Genomic DNA, 24,692 nt, shown 5'->3' with positions numbered 1-24,692 from the left:
TATATATATATATATATATATATATATATATATATATATATATAGGACGAGCATTTAGTTTTGATATTGTTTGCTCGTCCTATATATATTTATATATATATATATATAGGACGAGCAAACAATATCAAAACTAAATGTTTTCGTACTACTGATAAAAATTATTGTTTACCAAAATACGCTAGGTCTACTCATTTTTAAGGTCAAAATTAGTTATTAATAACCAAGTAATTAAATTGACAATACGGATAGTGTTTAAGGACAGGCCCCTTATGTGGCTTTAACATAAAATGACGTGTGATATAAAATTATAACCTGATAACTAAAATCTTCTCACGTAGCCTTGTTAGGCCTATATGCAGGAATAAAATTATAACTTACCATGTAACTTGGTGATGACGAACTGAAGACGTGATTTGCTCTCGAATTATTGAGGTACTGAATGATAGAGTATATTAACCACATTAACGAAACAATATAAACATCTGTCAGTCTGCTTAAACCATCATGAACCATAGACTCGTAGGTAGGGCGGGCGAATCTATTTATTAGTACTCGCGGGTGTGGGGAAGGAAGCTTCGCAGAGGGCCTCAAAAACAGTCACGGTGGTTGTTATTGGCCAAGATGTCATTTCAATTTCTTACATCTTGGTTTGTTTTCTATGGATGTTTATTTTCTTGGCAAGCAGATATGATCATGTTTCAGGTTCATTTTTGTTGTAAACAATTATGATTACAGAACAAAAATGTTGACTATTACAAAATCCGGCTGAAGTAAAAAAAATATAAATTGTATTAACATTTGGGGGACTACTCCCAGACGGGGCCTGGGGCGGATCCCCCCGCCCCACCTTCGGTACGCCACTGCTGAGAGAGTTATGGAAATATTCCTTTATTTAATGTTATTGAAAGATTTAAACAAGCAGAGAAAGAAAGACTAAACTGCATAATTACTAGAACACAAAAAACCGTGTAGAGTCAACCGTTGAAAAATATTGAGCACTGTAAACTTGACGTAGATCGTTACTTTTGCGACCGTGACCTTTTTACTCATGGTAGAATGTTTTCTTATCATTTCATAGTTCTTCCAACCTCAGTATATGAGCAAACACCTATCGAAGGGGGACTGAGAAAAAATGATAAGAGATGACGTAAAAATGCCAGAAAATCAGGGATGGATGTTCTTGACCCATACAAAGATCTTTAAATTATTATCACTTTAAAAATTGTGCAAAAATGTTGCTGTTTCTTGAAGAATAGGCTTAGAAATAGCAAATCACTTTTAAACTAAAAAAAAAAGTTAAAAATTTTTTAAAAGTCTTACTTTAGGATTGAATAACATCGAAATAGGAAAATTTAAATTTAATCAGGAGAATCAGTTTTATACAAATATAAAAAAAGCAAATTATTTTCAAACTAAAAAAAAAAAATTTAATTTTTTTAAAGTTTTGCTTTTAGATTGAATAACATTAAAATAGGAAAAATTTGATTTTATTAGGAGAGTCACTTTTATACAAATATGAAATGTTGTTCCTCTACGGATTTGATGATAATTCTACAAGGGCAATATTTTTTTTTTCTTTGTATTTATAGTTTATAATCTTTATACATAAACATATATGCATCTAAAATGGATACATGCATACATACATATACACATACATGGATGTATATATGTATGCATGTATGTATCTATGCATGTATGTATGTATGTATGTATGTATGTATGTATGTATGTATGTATGTATGTATGTATGTATGTATGTATGTATGTATGTATGTATGTATGTATGTATGTATACACATGTATGCAAATATGTAATTAGACATCTTGGAGTATTTTGATTCCTAAGGAGATCAGGAGAGGTCCCAAGCATAAATAGTTTCTGTTTTAACATATGCTACAGCTCAACAGGCAACAAGTAATTTACTTTTTAAGTAGGAGAGAGAAAATAAAATTTTTAGATTATCAATTTAACCTTTAAACAGATTGATACAAAGCAGAAACTCCATAACGAAACTCCATGTTCTGAGAGGATTCATTTTTAAAAAACAACAAGAACTTGTCATTTTTAAAAATATAAAATAATTTGAATTTTTAACAGTAAATTTCAAAACTATCTTAAATGTAAAGGAATCTATATAATATATATACAGACAAAATGATTTTTTTACAAGCAGAAATATATATATATATATATATATATATATATATATATATATATATATATATATATATATATATATATCTGTGGGTATGTATATATGTATGCTTGTGTATATATGTAGTATATATTTATATATGTATATAGTATATATACTTGTCACAAATTACATTTTCAACACATGCATATATGCATATTTGTGTTTATGTATAATTATTACATATAATTAGTAATAACGTATGTACACCATTCACAAATAAATAACAAGTCTAACTGTTTGCAACAATGTGAATGAGTGTCCTTAACTACTTTTTTCTTTTAGCAATAACCATAACTTGTAGCCCTCTTCAAGATTGTTATTTTCATATCGGAAAAGAAAGTACTTCAAATGATCACTATCAAGAGCACCTTCCATCCCACTTAATGCTTGAGCAGACAGAACTGATTCAAAACTTTCAGAATCATCTACTTTATTCTTACACAACCTCCATAAATCATAGCCTTTTTCAAGTGCACTATTGTAAAATCTATAGTTGAAATACAACTTTTGTTCTTGAGATAGCTTTTTTTCGACTGCATCAAGTCCTTGTTTAGCTAAGTTAATTTCAAATGAGTCTTCTATCTCCTGATGCTGTTTACGCTGTATCATGGTTGCCTGGGAATATTTAGTATCACAATCATCTGAATCAGGTGCTGGTGAAAATTCTTGAGATGATTCTGGATTAGACAAGTCTATAGTTGTAATTGGTTGAGGTGTTAGTTGAGTATTGTTATTTTGTAATGAACAACGTGATTTTGATGCTGTTCTGAGAATGTCAAGATTTGGATGTTTGTGAACAAAAAGTTTCAGCCATTTTCTTGTCATTAAAGGATTGCTAAAAGGTTTACCTTGTTGAGCAGCAAGCTCTTCTGCTTGGGATAAAATACCTTTTATTAAAGTTTGTTTGTCTAAATTCATATTTTGCTTCACAAAACTTACAATGAGAGCATCATTTTCAGGAGATAATGGAAAAGACCCGGGGACTTCAAGATATTGGGCCTTTACTTTCATTGAAAGTCGATCTAGTAAAGTCGTTCGTGGAATATTGTATCGCCTTGCAGCCATTGATGTAGTTAATTCTCCAGCTAAGACTGAGTCCATAGCGGCAGACATGGTTTCCAGCGTCCATTTTGGTACTCGAGCGGGACTGTTCATGCTTGGTCGATGTTTGACAATACCAGCTGGAGTACGATTAACGTCTTCGTCGCCATCAACACCATCGGTATGCATTTCATCTTGTTCATGAGAACTTTCGACAGCTTCCTTTAACACAGCAAAGATCGGCTCATTTTCCCTATCGGAGTCTTGATCGTCATGCGAGGAGTGTTTTGATATAGCACTTTCTGCCATTGAAGGTATTATGCATGATGCATGTTCCAAAATTAAGTTTGATTCAGAGTCGACATCGGGAAATACATTCCTGTTGCCGTTCGCCATGATTGTTCTCAGACTTGCAGAAAAACTTTATCGACGACAACATAATGTTCACGTGACAAGTTTACAAGCTAAAAGGAGGAGAGTGGCTGTTTTACCAGTCCCCTTAAAAACAGACGTAAAGTAGGTTTTCCTTCAAAACGTTTTGAGTGACAAAAATTAGTTAATGCCAAGTACGTTCGACCTTTTTTCCTAATAGTCCAAACTATAAATTTAAGTATTTTCAGTGGACCGCAAAGCTTCTTAAACTAATAACAATGTTTTAATAAGTTCTAAATATAAAGAATATATTTTCTTAATGTAAAGTTTAAATACATACAGAAAAATGTACTATTCACTGCTGTCAAAACTTAGCCTGTTAGTTTTAAATCGCTGGTTTTTACAACGGTATTTAATGCTTAATTTATAAAAGTAAACTTCGCATTTTTAATATAAAATAATATTTAAATTACTGAAAGTACAAAGTGAAGCAGTTTAGGCTGTACTGGAAGCGCTGAGCTTAAAGATCAATGCTGTTTTGTACAGCAAGAGGTCTTTAAGTTCAGTGTTGATGAGAATATGTTTTTTGATAGTTTGAATACGCCAAAGCGCGCACTATTAACAAAGTACTTAAAACCTCCTCAAAGTACTTAAAACTTCCACAAATTTGACCATTTGTTTTAATTATTTCACGATTTAAAAAATGCAAACGAGTAAAAAAATAATCTCAACTGAATATTACGCATTTTTTTTTTTTTTTTTTAAAAAAAAGTTCTTATATAACCTTGTTCGCTATGAATTCTTTTTTCTTAATGATGTATTTTTGGATACGAAAGTAAAAATTTGAGCATACAATGAAAGTTTCGATTATTGATATATAACGAAACATCCATCGTCACAATCGAGTGTTCATTCAAAAAAGAGCTTCTCGGGACGACCCCCTGCATGCTTATAAAATATAATTGCTTATGCTATCCTTGAAAAAGGACAACAGAAAAAATCACATTGAGTTTTCGATAACAAAGCTTTTAAAGATCAGTTTACTTCCTGTAATAAAGTGATTTTTGTGAAAATAACTAGCTTAAATTAATGTGTGCCAAGTAACGCGAATATATAATTTTCTAAACTACATGCTAACCTTGTAATTTTCTGCAGAATTATTTGTAAAAGATTGGCATAGACTTAAATAATCAAGCATGCGTAAAGATGTGCAAAGTACCGCCGCTTGTCTTCTTCAATAAACTTTTCTTTTCTTTTCTTTTTTTTTTTAAAAATAATTTTAATAACTTTTATTGAAAGGCAGATATTGAGATAACCCTAAAGTTAACATTAACGCGTTTTTTATTCTCAAAATATCTTTTTTGTCGTAATTAATACGAAGACAAGCCAACAGAAAATGAGTCTTACAGCAGATAAATAGGAAAACCGACAATTGACTACCAACAAAAAAAATAAGGCTTATCAATAGACGGTTAACTATTTTGAGGAAGTCATTTTGATTTAGAATAGTTTTTCCCGCCTTAAGAGGGAAAAACTAATAACGACGATCAATAAACTATTTTATCTATTTTTACGGAAGTCATTTTGGTGGCATATGTTTCAACGACAGTAATTCGTACATCCCAAAAAGTCGACCATTATACAGCGTTAAACATAAAGAAACTTTCTAGCAAATAATTTTATGTGAAGAAATTAAAGTCTTCTGATACTTTTAGGTTGCAAATAGTGACATGAGAACAGAGAACAATAAAACAAATTAAAAGTTATGATTACATTATAGAAAACCTTGTATTGAGCCAAATGCTTCTAGAGTGCTGTGAATTTTAAGTTACTTCCTGTGCTCAAAGAAGTAACTCAATTCATTCTGTTCCGGTCTTAATTACACAAGATTCGGTTAGTAATTAACTTAAAGAACATTAATTAGTGATGTAAAGTTACTAATGAAGAACACCATGCAGGTGACTTATCTAAGGATAAGTACTAAAACAATTGCTGCATTGAAGGTTGTGCAACTGACACGAAGCTCGCTAATTGTTTTGATTGCGTTGTGTAACACCGTTACACAATCAACTTTTAGTATGAGAATAACGGTAGGCGGAATTAGACGTCAAGAGTACACATTAAGTTATATTTAGAAGCTACCAAAATTTAGTAGTCCTCCTACTGTACCCACACCAAATCCAGATTTCATTGTCAGAATAACTTTTCATAAGGATGAGTGCTTTTACAGAACGTAGCACAAACATTAGGTTTATAAGACGTAGGAGACAATTAAAAATATTTTCCCCATAAAAAGTACTTAAATTAATAAATCAACCAAGGACTTCCTTTCAGACTGTTTTAGCCTTAAAATGCTATTACTATAAAGATCAATCTTCTGAAAACTTTTAAAACAAATATAAGCCTACTATAGTAGCACAGGGCAGAAAAATAAGAGAATTGTAAAGATTCACATGTATTACACCCGCCACTGAAAACTAAATTACAATTGTTAGAAAAAACTTATTCCACAAGTTTGATATCCTCTGTATAGATTTTCTATGGAAAGTGGAAGTCCCTGAGAATTCATCATAAAAATAGTAAGGATAATTTGAAGGTGGTCATTTCTTCTTTCCTCCAGTAGCAGTAGCTTTCTGAGCTGATTTTGTAACTTTTCCTGCAGATGCAGCAGATTTATCAACCTCCTTAATGACACCAACTGCAACTGTTTGTCTCATATCACGGACGGCAAATCGTCCCAATGGTGGGTATTGAGAGAAAGCCTCTACACACATTGGTTTGGATGGAATCAAGTTAATTATGGCAGCATCACCAGACTTAACCATTTTAGGTTCAGCTTCAATTGTTTTACCAGATCGACGATCAATCTTTTCTAATAGCTCAGCAAATTTGCATGCAATGTGAGCTGTGTGGCAATCCAAAACTGGTTGGTATCCAGCATGAATTTCACCAGGGTGATTGAGAATAATGACCTAGAATTTAGCACATTTAAATATTGAAAATTTTAAATAAATCAAAATAACAATATCTCTCAAACAAAATATAAAAATTACCTGGGCTTTGAAAGATGCAGCCTCAACAGCTGGATCATTCTTGCTGTCTGAAGCAACCATTCCACGTCTTATGTCTTTAATGGAAACGTTCTTAACATTAAAACCAACATTGTCACCTGGGAGAGCTTCTGCAAGTGATTCGTGATGCATTTCAACTGATTTAACCTCAGTAGATATGTTGGCAGGAGAGAAGGTGACAACCATACCAGGCTTCAATACACCTGTCTCAACACGACCAACAGGTACTGTTCCAATACCACCAATTTTGTAGACATCCTGGAGAGGAAGACGAAGTGGTTTGGAACTTGGTCTAGCAGGAAGTGGAATGTTATCAAGAGCTTCAAGGAGAGTTTTACCAGTTTGTTTTCCGGTATCTTTATATTCTACTTCCCATCCTTTGTACCATGGCATATTAGCAGATGGCTCAATCATGTTATCCCCGTGCCAACCTGAGACAGGGAGTACTGGGACAGTCTTAGGATCATAACCAACTTTCTTAACATAGGCACTAATTTCTTTTTTAATTTCATTAAACCTGGCTTCACTGTATGGAGGTTCAGTGTTGTCAATTTTGTTGACTGCAACAATCATTTGTTTTACACCTAAAAAATTAGTTTTTAACTAGCTACATAAATGTATTTGGAGAAATACAAAAATTTAACCAAAAGATAAAAGGCCTGTTATTAAGCATTGGAAATATGTAAATAAATTATCTGGTAAAGAATTTTTCAGATGTCATATAATATTTAGAGCTTATAAACTTACCTAAAGTGTAAGCTAAAAGAGCATGTTCTCTTGTCTGCCCATTCTTTGAGATACCTGCCTCAAACTCACCAGTACTACTAGCAACAATAAGGACAGCACAATCAGCCTGTGAGGTTCCCGTGATCATGTTCTTGATGAAATCACGATGTCCAGGAGCATCAATGATGGTTACTACATACTTTGTAGTTTCAAACTTCCATAGTGCAATATCGATGGTGATACCTCTTTCACGTTCAGCCTTTAGTTTATCCAAAACCCAGGCATATTTAAATGATCCTTTACCCATTTCTTGGGCTTCTTTTTCGAATTTCTCGATTTGTCGTTTGTCGATACCACCACATTTGTAAATCATGTGACCAGTACTTGTTGATTTACCTGAGTCGACATGTCCAATAACGACAATGTTGATATGAGGCTTCACTTTGTTAGACATCTTGCACTATTGCTCCTGATCTAGATCAATAGATATGGTATTTAAATTTAAATAGTTAGCATTTAAACTTTTTTGTCTGTTAATATGCTAAGATGATTTTCAACTTAGTATTAGTGATTACTTTCTACTAATTATGCAACTTATAAACTTAAAGAAAACAAACAACAACTTCGATGAATACAGATATTTCGAAACTTAAAATCGAAATATTGCAATGATACTCAAGGATAAGGATTTCAACTTCCTACGCCATTAACATGAACAGTACCTTAAGTGTAGACGAAATTTGCTCGGCTTAAAAGGACGTAACGTGCGAGACTGCAGCTTTATACAATCGAGGCCTGAGTTTGAATTGACGTAAAAAACTTCTATATAAAGCAATGCAATTGACAAAACGACGAATTATCTTTCTGTTTTTAGGATTAAGTTACACGTAAAATATTCTAAATGTTTTTTAAAACGTTTTTAATTTAATCTCAGTTAAACAACCATATAACAGTAATATAATTGAAAATGGTTTTATAGATAATAACAGAACTTTATAGCTGTAAAACTGATGTTTTACTAAATCTATAGACCTTTGACTTTTAAACAAATGCAATTGTTTATTTCACCACGTGAGTACACGAAATATACTTTCCTGGAAGTGCCAATTGCATCGATTTAGTAAGGGAAGAGGTCACAATTCAGTCCATCACAGATTTGCTATGGTTACATAACAGCTAAGAATATAAAAAAGTTTTACTGATATTCTGATAGCACGGTTCAGCCAAAAACGCCACCTTTAAAAGATTTTTCGATTAAATATTTATCTTCGATATTTTGAGGATAATTAACACAATATTAGTGCTGTACAAAAAATGGTCAATTTTAAAATAAAAAAGATCATTGAAATCTAGCATAAAATTATAAAAAAGTGTTAAATGAAATGAATTTTTTTTTTTGAGTGCCAACAATTTAAAACACTATATTTCAAAAGATGAACATTTATCTGCTGAATTTTGTTCGACATTAAAAAGAGACCATTTCAAATTAAATTTTCCATGAGATTTTTTTAATCCAAAAATGGCTTCAAATTATACTGGCGAGTGATCATTTTCAAAACTAAATTTTATCAAAAATGAACTCTGCTCGATTGATTTTTAAGTAAAAAATACAGATAACAATTATTATGATATTTGTATATATTTTTAGATTTTTAAAACTTTTATATTGGTTGTACCTTTTTGGCTACAAATAAAAAATTCAGCAACACCAAGAAGAAAATTTTTTAGAGAGTTTTCAAGAAAAAAAAAAAAAAAAAAAAAAAGCACAACAAACACGTGATATGTGACACGTGATATGTGACACGTGACATGTGAATTTAACAAGTATTTAATAAAAAGCTCAACATTCAACGGTTTTTTTTTTTTCATTTCAAAAATTAAAAAAAAAAGAAAAAAAAAAGCAGGCCCAAACTCGAGTTTATAATAAGGCCCCCGATCGCTATAAAAAGACTTTGTTTACCCAAAGTTTACTGTGCAATTAACGGAACAATACCATACTGTGCAATTAACGGAGCAATGCCATATATAGAAGTGAGGAATTACTCAAATAAAAATTCCAGAGGTTTTCCCAAAATGTTAAAATTTTTGTATTTCTTTGAATTTGTGCAACAGCATTTATGAAGGGATCAAGTAGTACTTTGCTCCAAAGTGCTGCACTACTGATTCTGTTTCTTTATCTAAAACCGCTTGAACAAATTGTTTGATGATTTATACCAGTTCTGACATTTATTTTTAGTTGTAACAATGATAAAAAAAAAAAAGAGTCAAATTATATTACTTTATGTTAAACTTTTTGCAGAACCCTGACGTTGCGATGCGTCCCAAACTAATTTGATTAAAAACAAAGACTTTATTATTTAGAAAATCTTTTGGTGTAAAGAAAAAAAATAATAAGATGGCAAATTTTGTTTGACATGCATTTTAAAGACCAGATTAAACTTTAATCCATGTTTTGACAATATCAAAGATGTAAAATATATTTGCAAAAGTAAAAACTAAATATTAAGTAAAAACAAAATTACTAAAAACAAAAATTATCAAAAGTAATCAAAAATTACTTAAAATTTTAACTTTACTTTTTAAAGAAATTACAACTTATTCTTTAAATAATTTATATTTAAAAATATTATTTAAAAAGAAATTTAAAAAATTAAATGTATTTTAAAAGTAATTATTACTTACTAAAATTAATAACACATTTTCTCCCAACGTTTCTTTTCCTTGGATTAACTAGTATACAAAGTGTTTAAAGTAAATGAAGAATTAGTTCTTACAACTTTTTTGCATTATGTTTTGAAAATTATACTTAATAAATGTGCCCCATATAAGCGATGACATTTTTTTAAAGTCAAGCTTCTGGATCAATTAACGAATTTTAGCTACACGATCTGTATTTTCCTAATGAATATCGTGCTAGTGGTCTTCCTGCTCTTAAGTTATTGGACGTTGTCCCTACTTCTTCAAATCGCCATCAATCAGAAATTGTTGTCGAAATTCACGTTGAGCTGCAATAATTGAGCTATCATTTCGTGAATTGGAACTCGTTATTGTTGAGTGTAATTATCCATTTTAAGTTTTGCTGAGCTTATCTTGAATTTTCTGCTAAGTAAAATCCTGAAAATGTAATTAGTTTAGAAGTTATAAGCAAAACAAATCAGACCGTGACATTTGGGACACTCTGTGTTAATTGAAGCTTAATGATTGTATTTCAGTAATTGATTGAATAAATGAAATACTTATTTACCTTTAAATGTTTTTGGTAAAAAAGCGGGTATTTTTTGGGGTATGCTAGGGATCGTTATCTTACCGGTACAAAAGTTTGTTTCCCAAGCCGGTCAACACTACCCGTGATGAACACGATGAACAAGTGACTCTAAGAAAGTTGGATTCCAGTGAAAAGAATTTTATTCAAAATATGTTAAAAAGTTATTAAATTTATTCATTTATTTTTGGTTCTGTTAGTAAAGTATGAAGACTTACCTCTGGTCCTGGTGCTAATTTACCAATTGACACCTTTTTCAATAAATATCTAGTCAATTGAAGAAGAAGTTGGAACCTCTTTAACACACAAGTTGACTATTTTTAAAATCCTAAATTCTTAACGCTGGATATGATTTTAATTTCTTATTACAGAGCTAAGCTTTATGCAAAGACAAATTTTCACAAATATCAAATAAATTATTTGCTAAAGTACAAAAAAACTGAGAAATTAGAAAATTACAACTCAGAAATCTAAAAAATAATAACATTGAAAACCGTTCGCAAAATTTTTCGTTTTTAGAACTTTTTGGTGGAGAAATCACTAATGAAATCATTGTCTTTCTCGGCCTACTTTGATTAATATTAATGAAAGTAAAAACACGTAGTCTTTTCAGGGCAATTGATGATCTCGGTATAATTCAATTGAGCCTATTAAAATTCCTCACAGCTAAAGCAGCTCTCACTGGCAGAGCGCAGACTATGCTGAAAGGTTACCCAAAGATTTGGCTCAAGCTCAGTTATCTCAACTTGTAAAAGGTTAGCTCAAGGATAGTTATCGTACATAAGGAAAGTTTAGGAGGGCTCTCCAGTCTATTCAATCTAGCTCCTTAATCTATAATATCTGGCTCCTTAAAAATGAGCTATACCCAAAAAAAATAGCTGACATCACTTAAGGCCTTAAATCATCGTATAACGACTGAATATTGGGCAATTAGAGGATAAATTTAAGTTTATTTTATTTCGGTTTTGTTCAATCCAAATAATCAGACAGGTGCTGTAAAGGATTTAAATCTGAAGATTGAGCAGGCTATGCAAGAGCTTCTTTGATGTTTTCTGACACCAATTGCTCAACACTTTGTACAGCGCAATTAGGTGTTGAGCACTTAAAAGTAGATTTGGTTTGATCATGTCTTTATAGATATATTGGTCTATTTTCTCTCAATGAAAGCTACTAGCTTTCCCACACCAGAAACAATTAAAAAACTTTCTTTTACATTTATAAAAAAGAATTTTTTAAAACTTAAATGAAAAAAAGTTAGTTTTACTTAAACTTAATCAAAAAAAAAAAAAGAAAGAAAAAAAGAAAGAAAGAAAGAAAATAAAGAAAATTTGCCTCTAAAACTTTCTACAAACGAGTTCCTTTCACACATTTTGTAAAGTTTTATTATCAAAGGGCAGATGAAAAGTGTTGAAGCGGATTTTGACCTTTTTATTTTTACCAGATTTAATCTTAGAGTAATATTTTAACCCCTGGAGTAATATTTTAACCCCTGGAGTAAAATTATAACCCCTGGAGTAATATTATAACCCCCTGCACTAATACTACCTTTTAAAAGCTAACAAATTACACACACAAAAATGGAGGCTTTGATGTAAATATATCTTTTTATTGGCGTGATGAAATTTTTTTCTTACAGTTTAAGTAAAATTAATTTTTTTTGTTCTTTGCGGTACAAACGGACTAAAACATACACGGTGATTATACTTATTATAATGCAGCTATTAATATCTGTAATATACTATATCTTATCCTTTATGATTATACAACCACTTTATACCTCATATCATATCACTTTAACAAATAATTTTTTAGCCAGGATGGTGACGAAATATTTTCAACTTTAACGGTCTAAGTTTTACAAAAAAGTCAGCCATAACTGGAAAAAATTTCCTCGGCCGAGGTTCGGGTGAGAGGTGTGATAAGCTAGTAGTTTAGAATAAAATTCAGAGCCAGCTGCATCGTGGAGCCTTGATATTGAAAATCTTTCTCTGAATAAAAAAAAGTCTTTACCTTATTAAAAATAACCTGAACGCTCACCTGCATAATTTTACGGAAAAATCTAGATTTATAAAAACAATCAATAAATATTCGGCTATGAAATAACGGTATTGGATCGAATGAATAAAACCTTAGATGTCAAAAAAGAATTCGGATAATTAAGTTTTTTCAAAATTTTTTTTAATTTGAAAGAAGAAAAAAAATTGTTGCAGCTTGTGATACTTATTGACGAAGTTTTTTGTCTACATTAATTTACTCTAAATAAGTTATTATTCGATTTTAAGCTACAATAGTTTTTTATTCAAATCGATGCCGTGAAACTATCCATATGAAAGATTCGCATAAGTCATAACTTAGATAATCAACTCAGCTAACTTTCCACTACTAAATGCTGATAATGTATAATAAATTGTGAAATTAAATCTAGTAGAAAGCATAATATTTAAAAGCTTCACAAAAATTGATTTTAAAATAAATGTCTTTACGTACAGTTTTGAAGAATGCCAATGCATGTGAGTTTTTTTTTTTTAATTTTATATTTACCATAGATATAAACAAATTTAAAAATTGTATATAAAATGGCTAAACATAAAGTCTTTTCGGTCAAATTTATTATAAGAAAAAATAAATTTGTTTATATGCTTTTTTCTTCAAGCTTTGTAATATGATCTTAGTTTAGGTTTATATGTATGTATGTATTAATGTATGTATATATGTATGTATGTATGTATGTATGTATGTATGTATGTATGTATGTATGTATGTATGTATGTATGTATGTATGTATGTATGTATGTATGTATGTATGTATGTATGTATACGTATATATGTTTATATGTATGTATATATGTATGTATATACATATATATGTGTGTGTGTGTATATATATATATATATATATATATATATATATACATACATATATATATATATATATACATACATATATATATATATATATATATATATATATATATATATATATATATATATATATATATATATATATATATATATATATTCTTTTTGTATATTTTTAAAATATTTTATAGTCAGGAAAACTCTGAAATTTTTTAACTGATGCTTTCTAATTTGTAAAACAATGATAAAATCAAGAAATCTTTTCCTGTTGTCAATTTTATTTTGATTTTGATTTATCATTTTCTTTTACCTTTTTTTTAAATATTTTTTCCAAAATGTGAAATTTGTCTTAAATTGTCAAAAGCAAAAGAAAAGCATTACATTAACCTCACAGGTTTATGTTAATAAATTTACAAACTTTGCTTTCATATATTTATGTTCTTATCAAAAAATCTTTAAAAAAATATAGTCTTTTCAGAGTTTGTATATGTTTAAAAAACTTTTTTTAAAAACTAGCTATAATACCTAAATTTCAGTATCAGCACCATAAAACAAATTATGTACAAATACAGATTAAAATTACTAATGATATTAATTTGTTTATAAACATCAATTAAATGTTTAAAAAGCTAAATGTTAGTATATTATCAATATTTATAAATACATCCCAAAATAAATCAAAACAAAACTTTCTTTGTCTCTTATTTTTTAGCAAAAAGCATGTGTTATTTGTTGATAGATTTGTTTTAATTATCTTAAAAATTTATTCAAAGGGAATATTGCATTTGGAAGAGTATGTCTTACTCCTAAAAGGCTGCAATCAACAGAGGCACCTAAACAGGTATCTAGCTATATTTGCATTACACTAATATCCATATATAAGTTTTATTTAAAAAAAATTATTTTAACATTTTCTTCTGTATTTTTTAGAAAACCAAGTTTGGACCATTATCTGTAAGTATTTATCAAGTTTATGTATGTATGTATGCATGTATGTATGTATGTATGTATGTATGTATGTATGTATGTATGTATGTATGTATGTATGTATGTATGTATGTATGTATGTATGTTTGTATGTATATATGTTTGTATGTTTAAAAATCTTGTTTTTCTGTCTTTTTTATTCTTTAATATTTTTTGACTTCTAATTAAATTTTCTATAGTAATCAGTATTTTTGTTTTATTTCTATTTCCAATACAGTTATAGAAATATAATTTTAGGTAAAAAAAAAAACTCATAAAGTTGGTAAGAATAGGTATAATTCATTTTAGGATGATGACAGGATATTCACAAATTTATATGGAAGGCATGATTGGAAATTAAAAGGAGCTATGGCTAGGGTTTGTTTTTAACCTCTTAATTCAATTTTCTCAGTTTTTTATTATCCTTTTTTTTTAAAGTTTTCTAAGTTTATAGACATTTTTTGTTAAACTAGGGTGATTGGTACAAAACCAAAGAAATTATTCTTAAAGGCCATGACTGGATATTGAATGAGATTAAGACATCTGGTCTTCGCGGGCGTGGTGGTGCAGGTAAGTTTTTATTCTTATCAAGTGGAAAACCAGTCTTAATAAATGTTGATTGCAAAATTTAAGGTTTGGTATTGTATCGCACAATAAAAACTATTTTGATTATTATGAAATAGCTAATTGAAAATGCTGCTGAGTTTAGTAATATTAAAAATTTTATTGTAAAAAGAAGAAAAGAATATTTAAAATTTGTACTTTTGCTACAAGAATCAAAAAAAAAAAAGATTAAATAAAAAGTTGACAGTTAATTTAATCACTTAATTAAATATTTTTCATGAGAGTATTAAATTATTTTTTTTATTTTCATTTAGGTTTTCCATCAGGATTAAAATGGAGTTTTATGAACAAACCTTCTGATGGTCGTCCTAAATATCTTGTTGTCAATGCTGATGAAGGTGAACCTGGAACATGCAAAGATCGTGAGATTATGCGGCATGACCCACATAAACTAGTTGAAGGTTGCTTAATAGCTGGGCGAGCAATGGGAGCTCGGGCTGCATACATTTATATTCGAGGAGAGTTTTACAATGAAGCTTCAAACATGCAGGTATCTGGCATTTATTTCAGTTTTTTATTTTAAGTGATTTTTAAACAAGAATAAAATTTAAAGCCATAAAACTTTAGGTTGCAATTTATGAAGCTTATAAAGCTGGTTTAATTGGAAAAAATGCTTGTGGGACTGGTTATGATTTTGATGTATTTATGCATAGAGGTGCAGGAGCTTATATCTGTGGAGAGGAGACAGTATGTTTATTTTATGTTATAATTCAGTTGCTACTTAATGGAAGTTTCTTATTTTATCAAAAGTCAGTTCAGTTTACCAACTTTTGAATAAATAAAGTCATTCTCTTTTTTTACAGGCACTAATTGAGAGTCTGGAAGGGAAACAAGGTAAACCACGATTAAAACCTCCTTTTCCTGCTGATGTTGGAGTTTTTGGGTGTCCTACCACTGTTGCAAATGTTGAAACAGTTTCTGTGGCTCCTGTATGCTTTTCTTTTTATCTTCAAATTTATTTTCTTAGCTTTAAAAGCCTAACAGTTTTCAGCTTTTCTTCAAAAAAAAAAGATATTCTGTTAATTGGTTTATAATCCTTATAGAGAAAAAGAAAATTGCATTTAGGAAATCTGTCGGCGTGGTGGTAGTTGGTTTGCTAGTATGGGAAGGCCTCGAAACTCAGGCCAAAAGGTGATTTATTTGATACTTTTTCTAATTTCATTTTATTGGTTCTTTAATTAAATCCTCTAGATATGTTTGCACTTTTCAAAAAAAAGTTCCATCTTATTTTAATAGATTGCTTTTCTTTTAAATTTTCTATTTAGCATTAGTATTTATAAATTTCTTTTTATTTTCTTAGCTTTTTAACATATCTGGCCATGTAAACCATCCTTGTACAGTTGAAGAAGAAATGTCCATCCCTTTGAAAGAGCTAATTGAAAGACATGCTGGAGGAGTGCTTGGTGCGTGTTTTTAAAATATTGTTTGTGAATAATTGTTAAAACTTTGTTTATTCAAAAAAATTAGAAACAAGACAATCTTTTTCCAAAAATTTCCCACTATTTTATCATAAAATTTTGTATATATTGTAGGTGGTTGGGACAACCTACTATGTATTATACCAGGTGGATCCTCTACCCCTCTTATACCAAAAGAGTAGGTTTTTTGTTCTTTGTTGCTTTTAATGTTCTTTTTATATTTTAGCTAAACTTTAAGTTTTACTTTTTTTTTTCTTAATGATTCAGTTTCTTGATTCCAATAGTGTTTGTGAAGATGTTCTTATGGATTTCGATGATTTGATCCGTGTTCAAACTGGTCTTGGAACAGCTGCAATTATTGTTATGAACAAACAGGTATAAAAAGTTATTTTTTGTTGTTAAAAATATCAATATTATTACTATTTAAACTTTTCTTTAAATATTTTAAATATTTCAGTTTAAACTAAATATTGTTCAAAGTTTAACTTAAAAATGTATATATATAGTAAAATTTAATGTAAAAACAGAATACCTATGTTCATCATAGTATACATATTACTCAACTAAACAAATAACTGAATAATATAAGTTTTAGCTCAAATAATATGTTAAAACTCAGATTTCTTACCAGAAAAAAATTTTTTTTTCTTCTTTTTAGTGTGATGTTGTAAAATGTATTGCTAGACTTATCGAGTTCTATAAGCACGAAAGCTGTGGTCAGGTTTGTGACCAGATTTTAGTGATGAGTTGATGATTTCCAAGTTCTTAGTATTTAGTAAAAAAATTATGTAATGGTTACATGAATTACTAATAATAATATTTTCAGTGTACACCATGTCGTGAGGGTGTTGGTTGGATGAATAATATCATGGCAAGATTTGGTAATTTTTATTTTTCTATTTGTTTATCTGTTTATTTACTATTCTATTTGTTTATCTGTTTATTTTTTATCTGGTTTAATAAAATAGTGATGGTTATCATATTTAAAATTAAAAGTATTTAACAAGATTATAATTTTTTTAAGAAAATAAAAGAAATTTCCTTTTACTAAATTCCTCAGATATTTTTATATCACAGTCGTTGTTACTTTAAATTTATTCCTCATTAAGTTATATCTTTAGACTTTTTATTCTTGGAATGTGTTTCATTTGCTTTTTAATTCTACATTCATGATTGATGTTTTATTTTTTATCTTTTTATGCTTTAGTTGAAGGTAAAGCTAAAACTGAAGAAATTGATATGTTGTGGGTGAGTTTTTGAAATTTTACTTTTGCACTACTTTCTTTTTATCTCTCTAAGTGTTGTTGTGGTGTTGTTATGTGTTGTTATGTAATTGCTAATATATATCTTAGGAAGTTAGTAAACAGATAGAAGGTCACACTATTTGTGCTTTGGGTGACGGTGCTGCGTGGCCTGTACAGGTAACTTATTTGTTGTATTGTTTTACTAATTACCTACCATAAGGTTACGATTGAAAAAAAGCCGTAAAACAAATTACTTTGTTTTGTGTTTCGATTTCATTTCATTTTCGTTTATTTCATAGGGACTGATACGTCACTTTCGGCCTCTCTTAGTAGAAAGGTTTGAAAAATACCAGGCTAACTTCAATAAACAAGCAGCTATTTCAGGGTGAACCCACTATGTCGTTGTGAAAGCCATCGTTTAATGTAAATATTAACTCCGAATAAAAGATGTCACATAGTTTCATTGAACTTTCTGCGTTATACTTTTTACTAAATGATAAATCTCCTGTGTTATTATATTACAAGTATTAAATTTCCAATTTTTCATATTTTTTTTATTACAGTATACAGGTATTTTTATACCCTAATGTCAGCATTCAGAAATGATAATTTTTTTTCTAATATATGTCAGTATTGAGAGATTTTTTTGGTTAATTATGAAGTACCAGAACCTTGACTTAGGGTATGCTATGATAAATTGATTTTACAGTATCATTAGACAACTCCTTGACTCTTGTCTTTTTTCCCACACATATTAAGGGTTGTATCTCCAAACTGAAAATTAGCATTAGGCTAATCCAAACTGAATTATCAACACATAGACTTTTTTCTGTAAACAGTTTTCGATTGGAAATTGTTAGTTTGCACAGGTCAACAAACAGTTTTTGCTTCGAAATTGTTGCACAAGTCAACAAAAATTATTTTATTGGTCTGATAGAATACCTAAAGGAGGAAAGAAAACTCTGATGGTAAAGAGTATTCTTTATATAAATGGGAAAGTAAATCGTTATACAATAAATGAAGAAGTCACTCTTTTTAGAAAGAATGCAGATAGTTTACTTGGGCAGGTTAAAACAAGTTTTGAGCATTCATGTCTGCATATTAGAGAAGACATGTAAAAAAAATCTATGCTCGATTAGGTTCCATTAAATTCTCAATTTGGTTCGATTAATCAAATCTAATTAAAGGTCGTTTAATAAAAAGCTCGACGAAGCTCGAATCGCCCTGGATTTTAGATTTAAAAAACGATCGCGAGCGACAACAACTGGAATGTTTTATTCTCGGCTCGGCGTGATTCAAATTTCTAGTTTCTATTGTTCTAAGGATATTTTCTCCTTTGAGCACATTTATACTCGTGTACAAGTCAAAAGAATTCTGCTACAAACGTGTATACTCGCGTTTAAGTCGCTTAATCGATTCGTATGTTTACATTTTTTCGATTTAGAGATATTCTTAAAACTTTTCAATTTATGACCAAAGAAAATGATTCAAAAATGTTATTCGATATATACGGGTAAAAGTATCGGATAAAAAATCTAGTAAAAGTATCGGATAAGATATAGACTTGGGGGGGTGGAGAAATACGCGAAAATAAACGGTAAGTTAAAAGGGGAACGGTAAGGGAAAACTAATTTAATGAAATGAAAGAAATACTGCTAAAATAAATGATTGCTGTAACAGGAGACGAAATATGTTCTTGCATGAATGCTCTTGTATGAATGCTCTTGTATGAATGTTCTTGTATGAATGTTCTGTATGAATGTTCTTGTATGAATGTTCTTGTATGAATGTTCTTTTATGAATGTTCTTGTATGAATGTTCTTGTATGAATGTTCTTGTATGAATGTTCTTGTATGAATGTTCTTGTATGAATGTTCTTGTATGAATGTTCTTGTATGAATGTTCTTGTATGAATGTTCTTGTATGAATGTTCTTGTATGAATGTTCTTGTATGAATGTTCTTGTATGAATGTTCTTGTATGAATGTTCTTGTATGAATGTTCTTGTATGAATGTTCTTGTATGAATGTTCTTGTATGAATGTTCTTGTATGAATGCTAAAAATTAAAAAAACAGTAGAAAAACTTTTTTTTTTGCTAATTTAATGATATGCGAGGTTTTAAAATTTAGAAGAGCGTGTTTAATAAAAATTGACATTCTGCATCAGAAGAAAATTAATGAAGTCTCTTGGAGTCCCAAAACTATCATAGATATTACCATGTGGTAGCCGTGTGTTAAAAAATAAGAGTAAGCCTAGGAGACTTTTGTAAGAGACTTTCCGAATGAAAATAATCATTGAACTCTGTTAAAAGATAATTAATTTCAAAGAAAATGCTAACAGAAATATTTTACTCTGAACGCAATCTTCGATTTCACGTTTCCTCGAAGAACACGTAAAATCTGTACAAAAAAATGAATACAAACAAAATTCGATTTTGAGTCACATCTACGCTGACCAACACAAAACACGAGATAATAAGTTCTTAAATAAACTTTGATGTTGGATTTGCAATAAGCTCTAATAGTTCCGAAATTCTCTGCAGGCATTCTATTGATCAAAAAGAAATGTATATAAACTGACATTTTATGACCTAAATCTAAAGACGGCCAGTGATACATCTGGAGTGTACATGATGCTGGGAGATGATCTAATAAAATTTCTTCTGTAATATTTAGCTGGTTGTGCCAAAAAGATGTCGAAGGAGCAGGAATTTTATTATATATAGTTACACTAAGACGCGACAAAAGTGTAACCGAATATGACAAAGTCATAGAAATAACGCCATAGAAAAATGTAACCAAATATGATAAAGTCATAGAATTAACGCCGTAGAAAAATGTAACCGAATATGATAGTCATAGAATTAACGCCGTAGAAAAATGTAACCGAATATGATAAAGTCTTAGAAATAACGCCATAGAAAAATGTAACCGAATATGATAAAGTCATAGAAATAACGCCATAGAAAAAATGTACGAGAAAGTTAACTGTGAAGCAAAAGTATTTTGAGACTGGACACCAATAACAAATTGAGTATATCATCAAAGAGCTATATTTGATATGTTATTGGAAACAGGCTGTTTCATAATATTTGTCAAATACTTTATACCTTTTTTTATAGCCTTGATAGTTTTTGTATATTGCATGGAAAAATTACCATTATATCTGTTAAATCATCTTGTTAATTGATGCGAGTCAAATTGTGTAGTAAACTTTTATCGCGAATTTTAAAAACTAAATACAATAGAATTTCACCCCCTGACGCTGTGCCACACCCTGCAGTTACTGTAGATTGTTTACACAAGAATAAAGTTGCATAATATAAATACAATTATTCAAATTCAATATGGTAAATACAATTTGTTCATCATCAACAGCGGTTGTTATTGATTGTGATTGATTATTATTCTAAACTGAAAAAGCTTAGAAGGTTTAAAATCATTTTAAAGCAACCAAAAGGAAGATTGTTCACAGATGAAGCTTGGCGAAACAGTAAGAACACGAGTCAGCAGAAAATTAATGGAGACTGATAGAGTGAGAATAAGAAAATTGATAAATCAAGTGGCTTGGCTATAAATAGTGAAAACGTGGCTGTAATAACCAATATTCGCTACTTATTGGTTTGTTTATTCAAAGCTTATTTGACCGTCGAAATATAAGTTTACGTTTCAATCAATAAAGCACATTACGAAATTATCTCAGCTAATAAACAGCTAACAACGATTTTAGATCAATAAACGTTGTATTAGATATTTTGTATTTAAATATACAGAAAACATAAGGACAGTACGACAGAAAAACATTCTAAATTCAGTTAAACGAACCGCAGTAAATAAAATTAATGAATTAAGATGTTAAAAGTTCTGGTTTTCATTTCTGTAGTTGGGTTAAGGTTAGCCTCGTTACCAGAAGAGAATCTATCGGTTCCAGACCTAATAAAGTATTGGAACTATCCAGTTGAAAATCATCGAACGGTAACTGAAGATGGTTATATTTTAGTACTGCACAGAATTCCACATGGAAATCCGAAAAACGGTTACAAACATTTAAGTAGTCCAAAGCCAGTAGTTTTATTGCAGCATGGGTTGCTGTGCTCCAGCTCAAATTGGGTAACAAATCTTCCTCATCAGAGTTTAGGTAAAAAATAACTGTTTTCTTTGAAAAAAAAAATCAAATATTTAATTTAAACTTATCTATTTCCTCACATTTAGGTTTTATAATGGCGGATGCTGGTTATGACGTATGGATGGGTAACACGCGCGGAAATACCTATTCTAACAAACACATAAACTTAGAAACTGATAGTGATAAATATTGGGATTTCACATTTGCAGAAATGGCCGAATACGACTTGCCATCAATGGTTGATTACATTTTGCAAATGACAAACCAGTCTCAGCTGTACTATGTTGGCCACTCTCAGGGAACAATGATCGCGTTTGCTGGACTGAGTCAAAACGCCAAACTTCGTCAGCAAATTAAAATTTTTTATGCCCTTGCCCCTGTTGCTCATCTTGGTAATACTGAGAGCCCAATTAAGTATTTCACATACGTTCAATCAGAGATCGAGATCTTCTTCAAGATGTTAGGAGTGCGAGATTTTTTGCCATCCCAAAAATGGACTCGTTTTTTAGCTGATAAAGCCTGTCCTATTGATGAAGCAATGTGTAGCAATATTTTGTTTTTAATGGCAGGATACGACAAAAGAAACTTAAATGAAACTCGCATTCCTGTGTACTTTTCTCACACACCTGCTGGCACATCAGTCAAAAACATGCTTCATTTCAGTCAATTAATCAGAGAAAATCAATTCCAAAGGTATGATTACGGATACTTTGGAAACATTAAAACATATGGTTGGGTGTTTCCCCTAATATACAATTTAAAACAAATTACCAATCCAGTTGTGTTGGTTTCAGGGAGTAACGATTGGCTTGCTAACCCAATTGATGTGAGTTGGTTATCCAAAGAACTAAACCACGTGTTAGTTAATAAAAAGATCGATGGGTATAATCATTTGGACTTCATTTGGGGCCTAGATGCTAGAGAAAAAGTATACAATTATATCTTGAAATCCATTAAGAAATACAAATACAATTAAAAAATAACATTTCTCTTTGTGAATACGTATTGTAAAACAAACTTCAGAAAAAATTTCAAATACTTGCTTTCTTTCATAATTCACTCCTAAGCTATATTTTCAGACGAGACGCATGACTGATTTAATGATGATAAATGAGGTTTAGCTTGTCACAGAAAGATGTTTGCCCCTGATTTTTAGTTCGTTGTACTTCTAATACATAATTTATAATTCCCTGCAATTTATTTGCAATAGCAATACTTTTAAAATAGTTTAAAATCGTTCAATAAATAGTCTAAATAAAAATTTTCACTCCATCTGTCACTTTGGAGCTCAAAGAAGACAAGTTTGGTTAGTCGACGGAATAAAAATTTATAAAAAAATTACCATTTGATAGAAGTAGTGTTCTCTACATATCTTTATTTTTCTAGAATAAAAATTCTAGAAAATAAAGATTTATTGGAATTCATAGAAAGTAAGGGTTCTATTACTATTATTGAGTATACACAAGCTATAGTAAATAAAGATTTAAACAAACAAGTTTTAGTTGTAAACACAATTTTAAAATGAATACAAAATTTCAAGTAAACGTAATATTTAACCGAAAACAAGATTCCTTAGACTTATTTTAAACTTTTCTAAAAAGTATGTTTTTATTAATAACTTAAAAAACCGTTTATGCATGAAAGGTTTTTTGACTTTTGTTGTTTGAAGATCGGCTTTTGTTGTTTGAAGTTTTGGCTTTTGACAAATCACATGTTTTCTCTTTATCTTTTCACAGGGATTTAGGAAAGGGAAATATTTAAAGGGCAAGAAGGGGGCGGGAATCTAAAAAGTTTTATTCGTTACAAAGTAGTTTTCATTTCTCTCTCTCTTTCTCTAGATCAAATTCGGACACATTTAAGTAAAACTTTAAAATAGTAGACAATAAATTTACACGAGGCTCATTCTACATCAATAAAAGCTTTTACCACTTCAATTTTACAATTAAATAACATGCAAATTGAGAACGAGTCTAAAAAATAACTTTTTTTTTCAACAAGACTTATTTTCAAGAAGGGTGATATCGTTTCCAAAGTTCAATACAAAAGAGCGAAGTTTAAAGTCCACGATAAATTTTCTTCCTGCGAAGTGAAGGTAAACAAGGGCGTTCAGTTTTAGCCCGTTTTTACTGCAGCTCTTTAGTTAAAAACTAATGACCATGAGCATTTGAATATCTGCTTTAGGCAATAATATATGAAGGCTCCATGGGAAAAACAATGATATTCCAAATTTGCCTGAAAAAATTGTGCTAGTGCCATCTAGTAGCATTTTTTGTTGCCTTTCAAAATACTGTATTGTGAAAGGGAAAAAACAATGGCAATCCTAGGAAAAATGCGTTTTAAAATTGCCCATCCCATCCCTTTACAGTGTGGCGTCATACATTGTAAAAATAAATTAATAAATAAAATGAAATAAATTAATTGTGATTGGTTTAATTATTGAATTTTAATTCTTTCGTTTTTATTTTGTTAATCTTTGCAAATTTTTTAGAAAGTTACAACAAGAACAATAATACTAAAGTCGAAAATTTTTGAAAAATGCAAAAAATTGAGAAAATCCAGGGGAAAAACGATGAGACTCCACGCGCAGCTTCGAATTTTATTGATTAAAAGAAATTTAAGAATGATAAATACACGTTATTACCGTTTAAAACGCATCAGCGGACTTTATTCTACAAAGTCTATATCTCGGAATAGTTATTTTATACGCACTTAATATACGCAGAGGCTTTTATTAGTTATGAAAGTTTCTTTTGCTCACATCTCAAAATGAGATTTTTGGTTAT

General features: G+C 29.9%; 3 protein-coding genes and 1 long non-coding RNA gene across 4 annotated transcripts; 2 read left to right on the top strand and 2 right to left on the bottom strand.

The window, feature by feature from the left end:
• Positions 1 to 6,053: 6,053 nt before the first annotated feature.
• On the bottom strand, positions 6,054 to 8,283 carry LOC149888099 (elongation factor 1-alpha). Its single transcript, XM_090087262.1, has 4 exons — positions 8,134 to 8,283; positions 7,433 to 7,885; positions 6,668 to 7,269; positions 6,054 to 6,586 (listed from the first exon to the last, which is right to left on the bottom strand). The coding sequence occupies exons 2-4, from the start codon at positions 7,863 to 7,865 to the stop codon at positions 6,215 to 6,217; spliced, it is 1,407 nt and encodes a 468-aa protein (XP_089943388.1). The 5' UTR covers positions 7,866 to 7,885; positions 8,134 to 8,283; the 3' UTR covers positions 6,054 to 6,214.
• A 4,328-nt stretch (positions 8,284 to 12,611) lies between these two features.
• Positions 12,612 to 18,241, top strand: LOC145188873 (NADH dehydrogenase [ubiquinone] flavoprotein 1, mitochondrial-like). Its single transcript, XM_090087275.1, has 17 exons — positions 12,612 to 13,183; positions 14,306 to 14,373; positions 14,463 to 14,486; positions 14,808 to 14,876; positions 14,972 to 15,068; positions 15,377 to 15,612; positions 15,690 to 15,809; positions 15,926 to 16,051; positions 16,188 to 16,253; positions 16,423 to 16,525; positions 16,655 to 16,718; positions 16,825 to 16,915; positions 17,199 to 17,261; positions 17,367 to 17,421; positions 17,748 to 17,788; positions 17,893 to 17,961; positions 18,084 to 18,241. The coding sequence occupies exons 1-17, from the start codon at positions 13,147 to 13,149 to the stop codon at positions 18,171 to 18,173; spliced, it is 1,419 nt and encodes a 472-aa protein (XP_089943401.1). The 5' UTR covers positions 12,612 to 13,146; the 3' UTR covers positions 18,174 to 18,241.
• Positions 18,242 to 19,907: 1,666 nt separating this feature from the next.
• LOC149888098 (uncharacterized) lies at positions 19,908 to 23,293 on the bottom strand. The gene is made up of 2 exons (XR_016452599.1): positions 23,252 to 23,293; positions 19,908 to 23,077 (listed from the first exon to the last, which is right to left on the bottom strand). It is a non-coding gene; the product is annotated as an uncharacterized LOC149888098 (long non-coding RNA).
• Positions 21,636 to 22,952, top strand: LOC145188900 (lipase member J-like). Its single transcript, XM_080065406.2, has 2 exons — positions 21,636 to 21,921; positions 21,996 to 22,952. Exons 1-2 carry the CDS (start codon positions 21,636 to 21,638, stop codon positions 22,883 to 22,885), a joined length of 1,176 nt encoding a protein of 391 aa, XP_079921532.2. The 3' UTR covers positions 22,886 to 22,952.
• Positions 23,294 to 24,692: the final 1,399 nt, after the last annotated feature.

This window comes from Hydra viridissima, unplaced genomic scaffold (assembly GCF_058129835.1).
Source record: "Hydra viridissima isolate aposymbiotic clone 2 unplaced genomic scaffold, HvirCarnegie_v1 scaffold_5, whole genome shotgun sequence".
In the NCBI taxonomy this organism is placed as follows: domain Eukaryota; kingdom Metazoa; phylum Cnidaria; class Hydrozoa; order Anthoathecata; family Hydridae; genus Hydra; species Hydra viridissima.
This window is presented reverse-complemented; position numbering and strand designations above follow the sequence as displayed.

Bases quoted from the DNA above. Each gene is read 5' to 3' on its own strand.
- LOC149888099 (XM_090087262.1), bottom strand. From the start codon at position 7,865: ATGTCTAACAAAGTGAAGCCTCATATCAACATTGTCGTTATTGGACAT. The intron at 7,270-7,432 runs GTAAGTTTATAA...CTAATTTTTTAG, and splicing joins TCTTTTAGCTTACACTTTAG to GTGTAAAACAAATGATTGTT. The intron at 6,587-6,667 runs GTAATTTTTATA...GCTAAATTCTAG, and splicing joins CTGCATCTTTCAAAGCCCAG to GTCATTATTCTCAATCACCC.
- LOC145188873 (XM_090087275.1), top strand. From the start codon at position 13,147: ATGTCTTTACGTACAGTTTTGAAGAATGCCAATGCAT. The intron at 15,810-15,925 runs GTATGTTTATTT...CTTTTTTTACAG, and splicing joins ATATCTGTGGAGAGGAGACA to GCACTAATTGAGAGTCTGGA. The intron at 17,262-17,366 runs GTTTGTGACCAG...TAATATTTTCAG, and splicing joins AGCACGAAAGCTGTGGTCAG to TGTACACCATGTCGTGAGGG.
- LOC145188900 (XM_080065406.2), top strand. From the start codon at position 21,636: ATGTTAAAAGTTCTGGTTTTCATTTCTGTAGTTGGGTTAAGGTTAGCC. The intron at 21,922-21,995 runs GTAAAAAATAAC...CCTCACATTTAG, and splicing joins TCTTCCTCATCAGAGTTTAG to GTTTTATAATGGCGGATGCT.